The sequence below is a fragment of the Plectropomus leopardus genome, chromosome 15 (assembly GCF_008729295.1).
Source record: "Plectropomus leopardus isolate mb chromosome 15, YSFRI_Pleo_2.0, whole genome shotgun sequence".
NCBI classification, from domain to species: domain Eukaryota; kingdom Metazoa; phylum Chordata; class Actinopteri; order Perciformes; family Serranidae; genus Plectropomus; species Plectropomus leopardus.
In genome coordinates this window covers 8,771,201-8,786,446 of record NC_056477.1, presented here as the reverse complement: position 1 = coordinate 8,786,446, position 15,246 = coordinate 8,771,201, and the positions used below count along the sequence as shown (strand labels likewise).

Sequence of the window (15,246 nt, the reverse complement as noted above, 5' to 3'; positions counted from 1 at the left end):
TAAGATTTGGTCGAACCCTACTGAATGGCTTGGGACAGCTTTTTACGGGCTAAAAGGTTTAATTGGTTACTTTCAGTGGAAAAGCTAATCGCACGTTTAACAAAACGAGTCATTAATGCCGAGGTGCTTTAGCGTACTTCCCCTTGTTAAGACCTTAATCTGCTTCCTGTATGAGTCTCCCATCGCTGGCTTAAAGAGGGGGGTTAATTAGTGTTTGTAGAAACAGCAGGATCAGCACACAGAGCGAGTGAACTGAATGACAGGGATACTAAAATCTTCACAGGTGTTTTTTTTATATTTTAAAATAATGAACTTTTGCATTATATATAATAATTTAACTTTCTGAATTATAAATGTATGTATTCTACGGGGTTCTAGTCTTTCGGGAATGCTTAACCGCCTTTCAACATGTAGTTGTGTGTTATGAAACTTCCAGTCATTCAAATTAATCTCTTAACCTGCACCATCTCACCATGACAAAACCCTACAAAGCTTTCTCAGTATGTAAAGCTTTCATAAACTAAGAGAAATAAACGGCTTTAAGCATTATCTAACATTTTCCCATTGCAAATTTTAGAAGATTTCATGTAGAATTAACCACTACATCAGCAGATTTCCTGTAAACGTCCCACAGTAATCTGTGTCTAGGTGGGTGGCTGAAGTGGCTTGACTGTAAAGCTGCTTTATGGAAGTCATCCAGTAAGGATTATTATTACTCAGCTGAGAGCAATTAAAGAGAAAATAGAGGGACTGAAGAAAGAGTAAGCCATGGGAGGAGACAAGACTGGTTAGCTTTGTAATATGGCCTGAAACAGCAGGCAGTAATCTCCTGAAACCAACGTGTTATAGAAGGAGTTATCTAAAAGACGGCTCACACTCACACCCGTCTTATAGATGTCTGTCTGCGAGAGCTTTTCTCGAGTTACATATGAATTATGAGATGTGTTTCTACCTGTTTGACTCTCGGCAATGCATTTTCCCTTCGCTTACAAGGGAATTTTACATAGGCCTATATTCAGGGTTTCTGCAGTCATGAAAAACCTGGAAAAGTCACAATTTTCAGGCCTTGAAAAGTCATGGAATTAGTCAAAATCATTGAAAGTTTTGGAAAAGTCATGGAATTTTCTTGTGTGTAATGATGTTGTGACAATAATCTTCCATGGATAACCTTTGACGTAATATAACAAAATGGCAAATTATCGCTATGTAGCCATTATTGTAGCTCAGAAATACGTCGGTGTTTTACAATGTTTTTTTTACAATCACCTACATTTCCTCATTTCTACTCGGGCTTGTCTCTTGTTTCCTGCATGTCGGCCACTTGAAACCTTTTAAAACCTGAACAATGTAATTTGATTTCAGTCAAAAACATGGGAAAAAGGCAATGAGCAATGAAAGAAGAAATTACCCCAAATTAATGTGAAATTAATGTAACATTAGAGAAAATTACCTGAAAATTATAAAAAAAAGAAAGAGAAAGAAAGTAGAACAAAAACAAATATGCTTAAAAGTTATAACAGTTCTGCAAAATAATTTTGAATATGTAATTATGATAAGTAGAAATATAGTTTCCCCTTTTTACCAAGATGTTTTTCCCTAGATTTTTAAAGATAATTGTCTGAACCTACTAATTTCTTGCAATTTGTGAAACAAATGCAAGAAATTGCACCAGTCTCTGGCTGATAGATACAGATACAGATACAGTTCAGGCTTTTTATTCATTGAATATTACATAAGACTAACTTGGGTACAGCTGCCTGTTGTATTATTTACATCTTATACAAAATCTGAATTTTAGTCTGAGTTACTGTTTTGTTTACAAACCAAAAAGCTGAGAGATAATGTTGGTACCTGGTTCTTCTAGGAGCTACGTTCCAGAGAAGAGGAGCTGACGCGGGCCGCCCTCCAGCAGAAGTCTCAGGAGGAGCTGCTAAAGCGTCGGGAGCAGCAGCTGGCAGAGCGGGAGATCAACGTGCTGGAGAGAGAGCTCAACATCCTCATTTTCCAACTCAACAAAGACAAACCCAACGTGAAGAAGAGGAAAGGCAAATTTAAACGTTCCCGCCTCAAACTGAAGGATGGAAACCGCATCAGCCTGCCGTCAGGTGAGAGGACGCACTGAACTTGGGTCATATTTAAATCGGTGATCTTCTAGTGTGAGCAGTGAATGATTTTTATGACATTTTTCACTGACATTTTTAGTGTTTTTTAATGGCATACTATACTATGACATTTTTATTATATTTTATGGCATGCTGTACAGTTATCTTATTCATTCATTTATTCATTAATTGATTCATATTTGGTTTAATTGCACATGTCAGTGTATAATTTCCAAAACAATAACAAAAACCCATCATACACTTTTTTTCTCATAACACACACATTCCATTAACAAACAGGAGCGGAAAAAAGAATCTCATAATCTAATACCTGCCCCTTTCTTACTCATCACAGAAGCTGCTGTAAATACAGGGACGAATGGCCAGCCTTTCGATATTAACCATTCATTTTCACAAATCATATTAAATTTAGCAATAAGAACAGAAAGAGTCAATTACAGTCGTCTGAACTCTACTGTTACTCAAAAAGTTCATAATGTCCCATTATTTTTTCTTTATACATCTTACATTGAATAATATTTGGGCTGTATTTTGAGTAGTAATTCATATTTAGATTTAGAAATGATTAATTGATCCCTAGGGGGCAATTGGGTTAAACAGTTGCTCGTCTATATTAGCAAAGAGAAATTTTTAAAAAATTAGAAAGATAAGAAGTTTGGAAAATAAGTGCTTCAATACATAGCACCATATACTGAGAGAAAATAAAAACAAAAAAATTTAAGCAACATGTTAAAATATGTGCATCATACTACAATATGTTACCACAGTGTAAATAAAAATAAACAATACATATCCACTGTACTGTGTATACTGTATACTGTATACTGTGTATACTGCTACCAATTCAAACAATTTCCTGACATTTATACAACATTAAAAAAAATCTGACAAAACATGAAAAATCACATCAACAAAACATAAATAACACATCAAAATGAAACAATCATGTTGTTTTGTCATTTGTACACCAGAAGATTCAAAGATTTGTTGAGTCAAATCATCATCAGTTTGCACAAAAGTGTTTTGTGTTTGTGTGCCGTTGTTTTGCATTTGGCTGAAGATGTGGGTGTGTGACATCTCTAACTGTAACTATTCTGAGATTGTGCCTGTCTTCATGTGAATGTTGCATTTTGCAGATTTCCAACATAAGATCACCGTGCAGGCGTCACCTTCTATGGACAAAAGGCGAAGCCTTCATAGCACCAGCTCTTCTCCTCCCAGCAGTCCCACACTCATCCCTCGGCTACGAGCCATTCAGCGTAAGTTCAGTTTTTTCAGATTAAAGTTGTCATCAGTGTGAGGTCTGGTTGTGTTGCATTGTTTCAGTATTCTTGTGGTTGTGTGTTGTATTTCTTGGCCTGAGTTAAGTCAAATCTGCATATTTTAAAGATACAAATCTGAGGAAAAATCAGCTCTCTGAGACTTTCATGGGAACATGAGAGCAGCGTCGTAGTGACCAGAGCCGTGTGAACAAAAGCTCCAGAGCCATAAGCAGTCAGCCAGTTGTTTGAACAGTTTGATGATGTTGTTAGTCGCGCACCAATGCCCTTGCAATAACTGGAACGCATTCCTCTTGAGCGTTTATGGTAGTTGCTGGTATTCAGACAGCGGGTGCAGATGTATTTGTTGTCATTAGCCTTGATAGAGATGATTCTCTATTTTGCAAAATGGTCTATTTTATATGGATCCAACTGGCTTTGTCCTGCTTTGAGTAACTAGATCAGATAGATGGTGTTAATTGTTTAAGAGGCTAATTTCACAACCACTATGTATTGCATACAGACACATACAGATATGCCCGAAACATGGGATATTCACTTGATTATAATTATTTTTTTCACTATGGATTGACTTCATGTAGAGAAATGTCAATGTCAAATAAATAAATAAATAATAAATGACATAAATAATGTCAAAAAAAGTAGTCAGAATTTCAGATTGTACCAGGAGAGATTTTGTTCCCACAGCCTGCACATCTAAGAAAAGTCTCAAAACTCAAAAAACAAATGGATACATGCAATATAAGTGTGAACATGCACACATAATGTACATATATGCTCATGCCCTACATATACCCAGGGGGTGGGGGGAAATAAATCTGTTTTTAGATGCATTGTGATTCTCTCTTGAAATATGTTTCATTGTAGAAACATTTAAAACCCAGTTTTAGACATTATTACCTGCAGCAATTTTGGAGGACTAAGCTTTACAATCCTTAAGGCTGAACCAAGTGGATATTGAAACATAAAGGACATAAACATGTTGTGTTTACGGAAATGGAAGTAAATTCATCTGTTTATTTTGTTCAATTCAATTAAATGCCTTCATTGTCATTGCTCAGCTGTAAAACAGACTTGTTGTCTCCAGTGGTACATACAGTATACAGAACTTCACAGACAGGCACAAACATTAAAGACTATATATATAAATATAAACACAATAAATAAGTCTAAAAATGGGGTATTAAAGCAGAATAAGTATGATGGACATATTGCACATAGTCATGATATTATTGTACATTTTCAGGATATTTTGCACACATGCAGGATAATTATGGATAATTGCAAATGTGTTATGTTTTAAAAGTAGCAAGAAAAATCATGTATTGAAATAAAATTCAAATGCATTGATAATTGTTTTATAATCACCTTGTAGTGCTCTGTGTTGAAATCAAATACAATTCTAATTTTCCTAGCACCGCAAAATTCTAAAATTACAATCACAGTATCTTTGCCTTATGGGACTTCATGCATTTAACATCCTGATTCACAGCACATTTAACAACTTAGCTTATTAGTATCATAGAGCTAACGCTTGTGTCATTACCCTCTTGTTAGTCAGAGGTAACATGTATGTTTTCCTCCTCAGTGACGTCCAACATGCGGAGGGACAGTTTGTATGTTTACCAACAGGATGTTGATCTGACCAGCGAGCACACGGCCTCATATGGGCTCAGGAGGAAAGGCAAGCTATTGGCTACCCACATTTAACGTGGGTTTGGCTTGGGTTTGCGATGTTTGGCTAACTTTGACAGCTGAATGGGTTTGACGCCTAACAGCTTCCCATCAGAAGGGACTTTTGTGCTGATTGACAAGGTTTTTTCCTGAAGTGTGGATTGTAACAAGACTCTGGTGTTTGCTGCTGCTTGAAATTGTTTTACAGGTACTCTAATGACAATGATGAGGTGTTCTGCCACAGACTCGGGCCAGTCTGCTGTCCATATATGTTTGAATTAAATAATCTGAGATTTAAAAAAAACATGATAGTGCAGTTCAACACATTTTCCTAGTTTTAGGAGTTTTGGCCCCAGTCTGTCGCCCTAACATCTTCGGTTGATCCTCCCTCATAACTTCACAAATACTAACCCACGGTTATAAGAACCTTTTTTTTAAAACAGCTTTTTGGGTTTGGTCTTTGCTTTATGGCTTCTTAATTTGACATTTTCAGAAATAAATAAACATTGGTGATTTTTTTTGGGGTATTAAAAAAAGTTAAACAGGCACTATAAATCTTCGCAAATCAAATGCAGTTATTAAAACAATTAAAGGCTTATATCACACACTCATGAGGTATGTGGTTATTTAGACTTTTTAAGTGCTCTTTGACAGTTGGAGAGACACTAAAGAACATTTCTAGAGAAAGATGCCTCCTGGGATTTTACAGACTGCATAATGCCTTTTTTAATAACTAACATGTCTACATCTGATTCTCTGTCAGGGCTGTGGTTTTTCTAACAAAACGTTCTTACAGTTGTTTGAGTCTGTGGTTAACTTATATTGTCTCTGTGTTGCAGTTACTCAAGATGAGAGCAACCGAACATGGGGCCGCAGCACCCTCTTCAGGCCAGAGGAGTTCGATGATGTTAAAAAGGGAATCAAGAAGAAAGGAAGAACCTGGGGCCCCAGTTCAGTCCAGAGCAAAGAAAGGCCTGCTGCTGCCGAGAGGTAGAGTGTATACACGCGCACAAATACATACACATTCATAGACAAAAAGCAGGCCAGTATTTTGTCTGTCACAATATCAGGGTGGGGACCTCCGGTTCCTGATCTTAAATAACATAACCACATCCTCAAGTGCTGATGTTATTTTCAACCCATTTTCTATTAATATTACAGCAATATTCAAACATTAGGTCAAAGTGCCTACAAAAGTACTATACACTTTATACTAAGCATTAAAATATTTTCTCTTTAATGTTTTCCTGTCTGTGGCATCTCTTTCTTTTCAGAGTGCGTCCTCTGTCAGACGGCAGTAACCCCTGGTCCACCAGTCTGGTCAAGTCCCAGAAGTCTGTCCCCCTCGCTGCCCTGTTTGCTGAACAGGGTGAGCTGAAAGTCCAGTGTGATGCTGTGCATTTTTCAGTTTGAATATACATGAAGACTTTTGTATTTGTTTAATATATTAGTAATTATTGTTGGATTTTACTCTGATTTTCCCGTTGACATTTTGTCTAAAGTGACTAATAACTGTCCTTTTGATGAACAGGAAATCTTAGTTTTTTGACTGCTTGCTTACTTGTAAGATTTTTTAAAAAGTTTTTTATTTTTATTTTTAACCAGAAAAACCTCTTCAGATTAAAAATCTCTCTTTCAAGAGTGTCCTGGCCAAGACAGGCAGCAACATAAGCTACAGACGGACAACATAGAACAAAAACAAAAAAACAAGCAATATAAAACATAAAAAGGACACAAAATTAAGTTAATACAAAGAACGACAAGAAGTATGGGTTTAATGTCCTTTTTGTTGCTCCTTTCAAACACATTTTATTTGTTGTCATGTTGCAGGTGCTCTGTCTACATAATTACAAAAAACAACGATTAGGTTTTCTTAAACAGTGATAGTTTTATTGTCCCAGAGAAGTTTTTGTTTTCACAGCCTGAACATGTGCCACATGAAACACATACAGATTGATGCAATGCATGCAGTATACTAGGCAGAGGCTTTCCATGTAATTTCCATATTTGAGTACTCACGAAAAAGTCTAACATAAAAATAGAAATGTGAATTGGCCAACAGTGCAAAACAAGTGCAATTTGAAATGAATTTATTGAACAACAAGGCCTCAATCAGCCTAATCAAGAATAAATTCAAAATTAACATGAAAAAAAAAAAAAAACAGCAAACTTTGTGTTACACAAGATATCTGTGGGGCCGCTCTCCACGCTGTTAGTTCAACATCGGACAGGAACCAGTTTGTGTTCACGTGAGGGAGGTTGGGTGGTAATTTCTCTATACGTTGAATGAATACTTGGAATACTCCATATTGATTACCTGAGTACTCAAGTACTCATTGCCATCCCTACAATAAACCTGTGCACATGGACACGTGTGCCCTTCGCCTGTTTGGTGAGTGTTTCATTTGTCTGACTTCACTTGTACGTTTTCAGCAGGGGCCGGTAAAGATGAGGCATTCCCCCAGGAATGTCTGGACAGCAACTCCAAGCCAAAGCAGCTCAAGTTCCCCAACCAGGTGTACATCGATCTACCTCTGTGGAGGGACGAGCAGCAGCCTCAGAGCCCTGCTGGGCATTGTGGGTCAGGAGATGCTGGGGTCGGGGCAGCGGGTCAAGGTGGCCCGCCAGAGACCCCAGATGACCCTTACACCACCACATCCACCTCGTCCACCTCCACCACCCCACAGCTCACCCCCACTAACAGCCTGAAGCGGACGTCAGCTCGCCGTAAGACAGACTCCGTGCTGTACGGCTGCGGCTCGCTGCTGGCTTCAGTTGTTCTCGGTTATGACATCAGGGAGGCTCTAAAAAACTCTGGAGAAGATTGTGAGCCCCAGCGTGAGGAGAAAGAGAAGAAAAAGAAGGAGGGCCTGTTTCAGCGTGCGACCCGGTTCCGTCGCAGCACCTCACCACCAAGTGGTCGCCCCCGCAAAGACGAGGCGTCGTCAAACCACACCGCCACCCAGCCTGTCAATCTCATCTCCATGTCTGCCATCATGGAGTGCAACTCCACCAAGTGCCTCTTACAGTCGGAGGCAGAGGTGTCACAGTCTAGCCCGGGGAAGGCTGAGCTCGTGGCTGCCAATCATCACACAGAGTCTTCACGACCCGGCCCAGCAGCTCCTACAGAAGGCCAGAGTAACAGGACAGCAGCGAACACACAGACGCCAGTGCAAACCCAAAGCCAGCCACCAGAGCAGAGCAACCACAACACAGGAACACGTCTACGCAGAAAGAAATACACTACCAACCACAATAGTGAGTAACATGAAACAGGGGGCAAGGGAGGTAAGCATGTGTACATGGTCCCCATGATCATGGAAAACCTGGAAAAGTCCTGGAATTTTACAATCATGCTTTCCAAGCCTGTTAAACTAATGGAATATGTGAAAAACATTTCAAGTTTTGAAAAAGTCATTAAATTATTACCCTTTTGAAACCAGAGAAAATTGGCTTGATTTCTTTCAAAATAGTAAGAAGGCAATGAGCAACTCATTTGAACCGAAATTACGAGCAAGAAATAATTAAAAAAGTGCAAAAAAAAATTACCTGAAGATGAGCAAAAAATTGAAAGTAAAAAACAAATGCTAGAAATCAAACCAATTTGCCGAGTGCTAAAGATGTTAGTGAAAGGATTGCAAATGCAGCAAAAAAACAGAAGCTTAAGAGTCATTGAAAGTTTGTTTTGAAATTTCTTGGAATTGCGTTGTGTGTAATTAAATATTTGCAGTAACCCTCTGTGTGTGTGTGTATCTTCACTGTCTGTTTCCAGCCAATGGCCCACCCACTCTGCCTCCTCCAGTCACACAGAAGAAGCAGGAGAAAGAGAAGGATGGGGCGTCAGAGAAGCCCTCTGGCGGGGAGCCCTTCTCCAGACCGCGGCCAGTGTCATTCCGGGCCAAACCGCACGCCTGGGCCTTGCTGCGAGGACGCAACAAGAGCTACTCCCTGGGCCATTACTCTGGAGAGAAGACGGCACAAAACCTAAGTGTGGTGCTGTCCTCAGAGGGCTGCTCCCTGCTGGACTTGGACACAGAGGGCCAGAAACGAGACTGCACTGTGCCGCTCTGCCGCATTCAGAGCTCCCCGGGACGGCCCTCCGTCTTCGAGCTGGAGAAAGAGTTCCTTTCTTAGGAGCCTTGAAAAGTGATCTGCTGTGGTCGTAGCTCATCCGATACAATCTAGAGTGTTTCAGAACATACAGACAGAATTTTTTGGCCTAAAACTCCTGGAGGGTTTAGAACCAGGCTGCCTTTTTTTCTTCCATTTTTTTAAAAGTTCTATAACATAGAACCCAGCTTTGTCTTAGTTCTAGAACATAGTGTCAGTGTTCTAGAGCGTAGTCAAGTCTGAGACTTCTCAAAGACATCCGTGTCACAGCGGTTTTAGAGCGTGCACCCTCGTCTTACACACTGCGTTATCTTTTTTCCCCATGTTCCACCTGGTTCCGCCCTGCTGCGCTGTGATTGGCTCGTACTCATTACCGTGACACATCCGTGTGAGTGGACGCTGTAGTGGAAGCCAGTTTTCCTCTTAAGGTTTGATTGTGTACATTTGCCTTGCTGTAAAAGCTGGCTTTTTTGGTACAAATAGCTAAAAATCTGTGTCATCTTAAATCGAAATTAAGAAAAACAGAGGGTTAGGGAACTGTATAAGACAGTGGTTCTGGACTTTTTTTAGGCCATTGCCCCCTTATCATTTATCCAGATCCTTTACTGCCCCACATCAGTTGAAATATAGGCCATTTTTTATGTTATATCATAAGAAAAGCATGTCATTTAATACCAAATAACAGATTTAATCAAACTGGACAGTAGGAATATATCATTATCATTAGTTTCCCAGGGAGCAATCAACATGTGAAATAGAAATGAGGCAGTATTTTGTGCTAAACAATTGTTAGAAATCAGACTTTATTTAAGTCTTGTTATTGATCACAAACGGTAGCTAATCAGGACATGGTAATTTGGTGTTAGTGCCAAACAAGACGTAATCTTATTATCGCACAATCACACTTTAGGGAATAAAGAATGGGGGTAGTGCTGGATGTAATGTACACAGAAAGCTAGATTGCTAGCTAATGTTAGCTAGCAAAAAAGTCTAGCTAGTGTTAGCTAGCAAACTAGCTAACACTAGCTAGCTAATTAATATTGAGAGATATGATATTATTGGTACATTTTCCATTTTCTTATGTTCCATGTCTTTTGATTCACTGCCAGTCGGGCAGCATTTCCCAACGGGGGCAGTTTTATTTTCCATGGCCAATATCATGGAATATCGACTGCTTAAACACAGCAGCAATCAGTTCATTGGTCGAGGCTGCAACTTTGAGGGTAAAACCCACCAAAGTTAAACTCAACACAATGTGAAAATGTGATTTTGCTTTGTCATCTGAATCAAATGTTTAATTTGCGCCATCACTGAATAGAAATGAACAGGTGGCTAATTATTCACCAGTGTCAACTTTGTGAACAGATGATCATACTCTCAAAGGGAAACAAGCAGCCTACAAAGAAAGAAATGTGAGGTCACTGGAAAAAAAACAAGATTATATGTAGGTTTTCCTATATTAAAGGCCTGTTGATCATAACTTTTGGAGGAAATAATCTAAATTTCTTTTGAAGTTAGTGTGAGCCCTGCATTTAGTGGTTCTCGTCCAGGTCCTTCACTCCAAGTTGAGGTGTCAGTCTAACAAAGAACAAGGACAGAAAAACTGTACAGTCTGCTGACCTGTAGATGAGGCTTCTTACTGTGCAAAAAAAGCAAGAAAAAAGCAGAGTGGACATAGGTGCATTCTCTTTTCTAACAGGCCCTGTGCACTTTTATGTGCATATGAAGAATTGAGGCACCTTATGAAGCAGGACCAGTACCTGCAAGCAAGGAATGGAAAAAAAGTCTTGTCTTCAGGAGGGAAATCCTTGTAATAAAATCGCTCACTGCGAGTTTAGCATACAATCACAAGGATGCGATGAGGTGATGAGTACTAGCTAAGCACCATCGAGCGGGACTAGGCAGAACACGTTGGAAAAAGTCTAATGCTTACACACTGCCTTGTCTCATTCTAGAACACACACGGTTCTGAATTTTGAGCAGAACATTCTGGATCAGCAGCTCTTCCTCTGATCCCTCGGTGCTCGACTGCCGCCTTTGTTCGCTCATCTCTCTCTGTCTTTTTTGTTACCTTCTTCCTTTCTCGTTCTGTCGGTGCAGCTCAACGTTGACCGCTGCTGCAGCTTTTGCAACACAATACCCTCACCTTTTTATTTATATATATATTTTTATAGGTAATTTAATATGAAGAGACTTGACCTTACCTTAGCAACCAGCAGGACATACATTCCATGTCAGTTTCAAAGTTGTGCGATCGCGCTTATAGTTTTTTTTTTTTGACTTGAGAATCATGCATGCGTGTACCCTTAAGATGTTGAACAAAAAAATCGTTATGCCTCGTTTGTAAATATCTCTTTTTATCCCATTATCAGCCTAATGCTGGCGGTTGTTTTGTATTGCGTATATGCTGTTTTATGACTGTTTTAAAAGTCAGCAATGCTGCAGTACCGTTCGTGTTCTGGGGAAAGGTTACATACTGGATCGCAGCAGGGATGCAAGTTATGTTTCCTCCCAGAATGCCCTGAAGATTTTAGAGATGCAGGTAGAAAAACACTGGAAGTCCTACAAAGCAAACATGAAATCTTTTCACATAAAAGTTGGATACATTTTTAAAAGGCCATTGTGGTCACATGTTGCTAATATGGATTTTTCTAAGTATTTATAGAAACTTTTTTGGGTTAATATTTCCTGTACTCAGCACACTGAAGCAGAGAGGGGGAACACTTCAGTCATGAATGTTAATGTCAGGAAAACCTGCCCCAAATTAATGAATTTATATTCTAATCCCCCCGATGACAGCTGATTGGCTTGAACTGTAATGACACAGCATAATTTTAGATTTAAGTCGTGCAAGGATTACAACACAGCCCGGGAGTGACCACACGGGATAATTTAGTTTAGAACACTGAGTGCACACAAAATGGCAATACTGTAACCAGACTGTACTGTAATACATACTGTAAACCAGACATACCCTGTGCCTTCTGAGGTACTTAAGTTTTAATGAAAGTATTATCACGTGAGCACAATTTGATAAACAAATGACGAGTTCCCATGATCATGAGATTCCTAAAAAAATGTTATGACATTAAAAAAAATAGTTTTCCAGACCTGGAAGTGGTGTGTAATTTACAGAATGTTTTGGAAAAGTCATGAATTGATTGAATTGATTTTGCTATTTAAGAAAAAAACAGTTAAAAGCAGAAAAATCCTGAACATGTCTTAACGTTTCTTGTATTATTCATATAAAATCTAGTGCTGTGCTGTACAACCGTTGAAACCTCACTAGTATCACCCTCCCTGCCTGAAAGGTGACGTTCCACGTCCCCAGAGCGAGTCTACGAAGCCAAGGGTCAGCACACCCGGGGCCCCGCTCCTGCCTGCTGCCCGGCACACAATGCACCCGGCCCTGATTTCCAATCCTGCGGGTGGTGTCCTCCGTACCGGCCGAGGTACGCTCATCTCGAGCCGGCCGTGTCATCAGGGTCTTTGTGAATCGCTTTTAGTCTGGCCCCTCCCCTGGGACCTCTTTGCCTTGGATAACCCTACCAGGAGCTAACGTTCCCGACAACACAGCTCCCAGGATCACAGGGACACGCAAACCCCCCCGCCACGTGTACATGGCGATTAATATACTGCCTAAATACAACAAATTTCTTGTTGAATTAATAAGTTAATTAGTTAATTAATAATTAAGGGAAATTATTTCCAAAATTCATTTATTGAACAAATTAAACCGAACACAAAAGACAACAGTAAAAAAGAATAATGGTTACATTTTAACCATCAAAAAAATGTAGAAGTTAAAAGTTTAGTTTTTGACTGATCCTATCTTTTAACTAAGTCAAAAAAACCCTGAGTGCAATATCCCAGGCTTTTGCAGTGTGTTTAGCACTCAAGTTGACATCACGATAATGACAAAAAAATATATATATATTGTGCAGCCCTTCTATGCAGCCAGTTGGTGGCTGCAAGGTCCAACAAGCGAGTGATGTTGGCAATCGGTACCAGTTTTCTTATCTCCAAAAGTGTACGATTTTCAAACAACAAATTTATAATACATGGCTAAAAAGAGAGGCGGACCCCAGCCACGCTGTGTGTAGACTCTGCACCAAAATGTTTGATGTCTGCATTGGGGAAGCTTCTCTGGTTAGTCTCGTTTAAGTGACAAAGCATCCAGACAACCAAACATTACCGCATGTGTCCACTGTATGTGTGAACACAAAGGCATTCCATAATCCATGCAGCACTTTGACCATAAAGCCATGCTGAGGGCATAGCACACTGGAGGAAGAGCCTCATTATCGCGCTGCATGGTCGCTATATAGGCTTACCTATTTTAAACTACTTAAAGTTATTGAAATGCAGTCAAATATTTTGGAAAAAACGATCTAAAAGTTTTGAAAATGTATTGGTAAGAAGGCATTGTAGCCCTGAAATTCTTTTTCTCTCCCTGACATCGTTCATCTGCATCGTGGATTTTACCCCATTGCCATTATTAGTTTCATATACCTAATTGCACTAAGTTTGATCTGTTTAGTTGAGTCATGTTTTATAGTTTTGCTTATTTTTAATTTGTACATGTTTTATGTGACGGTTTCAGCCAGGTTTCCATCTCATCAAGCTCCAGAATGTCTTGGGACATTTTGGACAGATTTCGGCTAAAGAGAGTGAAGACAGTTTTATTATCATACTGTAACAGCCAGTTGAATGGGTCTCTCGGGATTAACAAACGCTTTGTTGTCTTAATTTGTTTTACTGTTTTTTCTTCGGACCTCTGTAAGCACGATAGTATGGTGGATGAATACTGTTATAGTCCTGTGGTCACTCCCGGGCCCTCTGTCTAAAGACTGAAACAAATCCGCTCCTCTGTTGACTAATTGTACTTCCCCCAATTTAAGTCTGTTATTGAGAAGTTCATTGTGCCCCACGTTTGAAGGGCAAAACAAGGGCTCACTTACGTATGAATTCCAGATATACCGATATGAATTCCCAAATGGTGTAAATATAATTGTGATCCCTGATGTGTATATCACTGCAGCATCTTATGATTTAGAATGTGAAGTATCCCATGTTCTGTATTTTGTGACCACTGACTGTCAAATCAACACTGTAAAGGCCTTACTAATCACCGAGCTGGTAAAGGCGCAGTTTACAAGCCAAGATATCACTGAATTTACCTGTTTTTTTCCCTTTTTTTTTAAATGAATTAAGGGTTATCTGTAAATAATATAATGCACTGGTGCTGTACGTTCCCCTTAAAATATTGTATTTGAGTTTGAAGCTGCAGTTTGTTGTCCACAGACACAGTGGTTAATGAAAAGGTTATTGAGGTTGACTCTACATTTAAACATTCCACTACATTTGACAACCTGCAACACGAATATTTGTGATACCGGTTATCAAAAAGGTGCATTAAGGCTTCTGGCTAAGGGACCAAATTCAACTCTACCAGCACTAAAGGCTTCTCTGTCTTCAGGACCAAAACCACTAAATGACTAGCTGCTAGTGAGGAGTTCTTGGAAACAAAACTACTCGGTACGAAAACTTAACAAAAAACTTATGAGGCTTATTGCTGTTGCTGAAAGACCCATCACCTTCGGATCAATTAACGAGACTTCCTAAATGCAATACTTCCTTAAAGTCAGCGAGCATCTCTGTCACACTGAATGTGTCAGTTTTATCTTGAGTTTATCTGTTTCAGCGGATCTTTTTTTTGTTATCATTACAGTATTGGTTATTTCACGCCTTATTGATCAAGAGTATCAAGTTTATCAACATTTTGAATAAAGTCTAAATCGAGACTAATGTTACTTTTTTGTTTGTTTCTTTGATGAATAATTAAAACAAATATTTGCCGTTTTCTTAAGGTCTTATGTGTAAGGGGAATTTATTGGCGAAACCTGAAGTATAATTTTAAAAAAAGCACTTTTTCGTTGGTGTTTAAACACCTGAAAATAATGATCTACCTTTCGTAAACATGTATAATGACATTTTTGTTCTTTTTTTTGACATGCTATACTATGAGGTGTCTCTACAAGCTTTAAAATGCAGTTTTC

The 15,246-nt window shown here is 39.2% G+C and overlaps 1 protein-coding gene across 2 annotated transcripts in view; it reads left to right on the top strand.

Annotated features, from left to right (window-relative positions):
• The window catches only part of map3k21 (mitogen-activated protein kinase kinase kinase 21), a 32,750-nt gene extending 17,755 nt beyond the window's left edge, over positions 1-14,995 (top strand). Inside the window, exons 5-10 of one of the 2 annotated variants that reach the window (XM_042501791.1) lie at positions 1,865-2,105; positions 3,260-3,382; positions 5,917-6,067; positions 6,352-6,446; positions 7,514-8,335; positions 8,850-14,995. In XM_042501791.1, the coding sequence (XP_042357725.1) occupies positions 1,865-2,105; positions 3,260-3,382; positions 5,917-6,067; positions 6,352-6,446; positions 7,514-8,335; positions 8,850-9,211 (1,794 nt within the window). In that variant the 3' untranslated portion in view covers positions 9,212-14,995. Of the gene's footprint in view, positions 1-1,864; positions 2,106-3,259; positions 3,383-5,916; positions 6,068-6,351; positions 6,447-7,510; positions 8,336-8,849 lie in introns of both variants that reach the window. The other variant, XM_042501790.1, reaches the window with a different exon arrangement.
• The last annotated feature ends 251 nt before the right edge of the window (positions 14,996-15,246 follow it).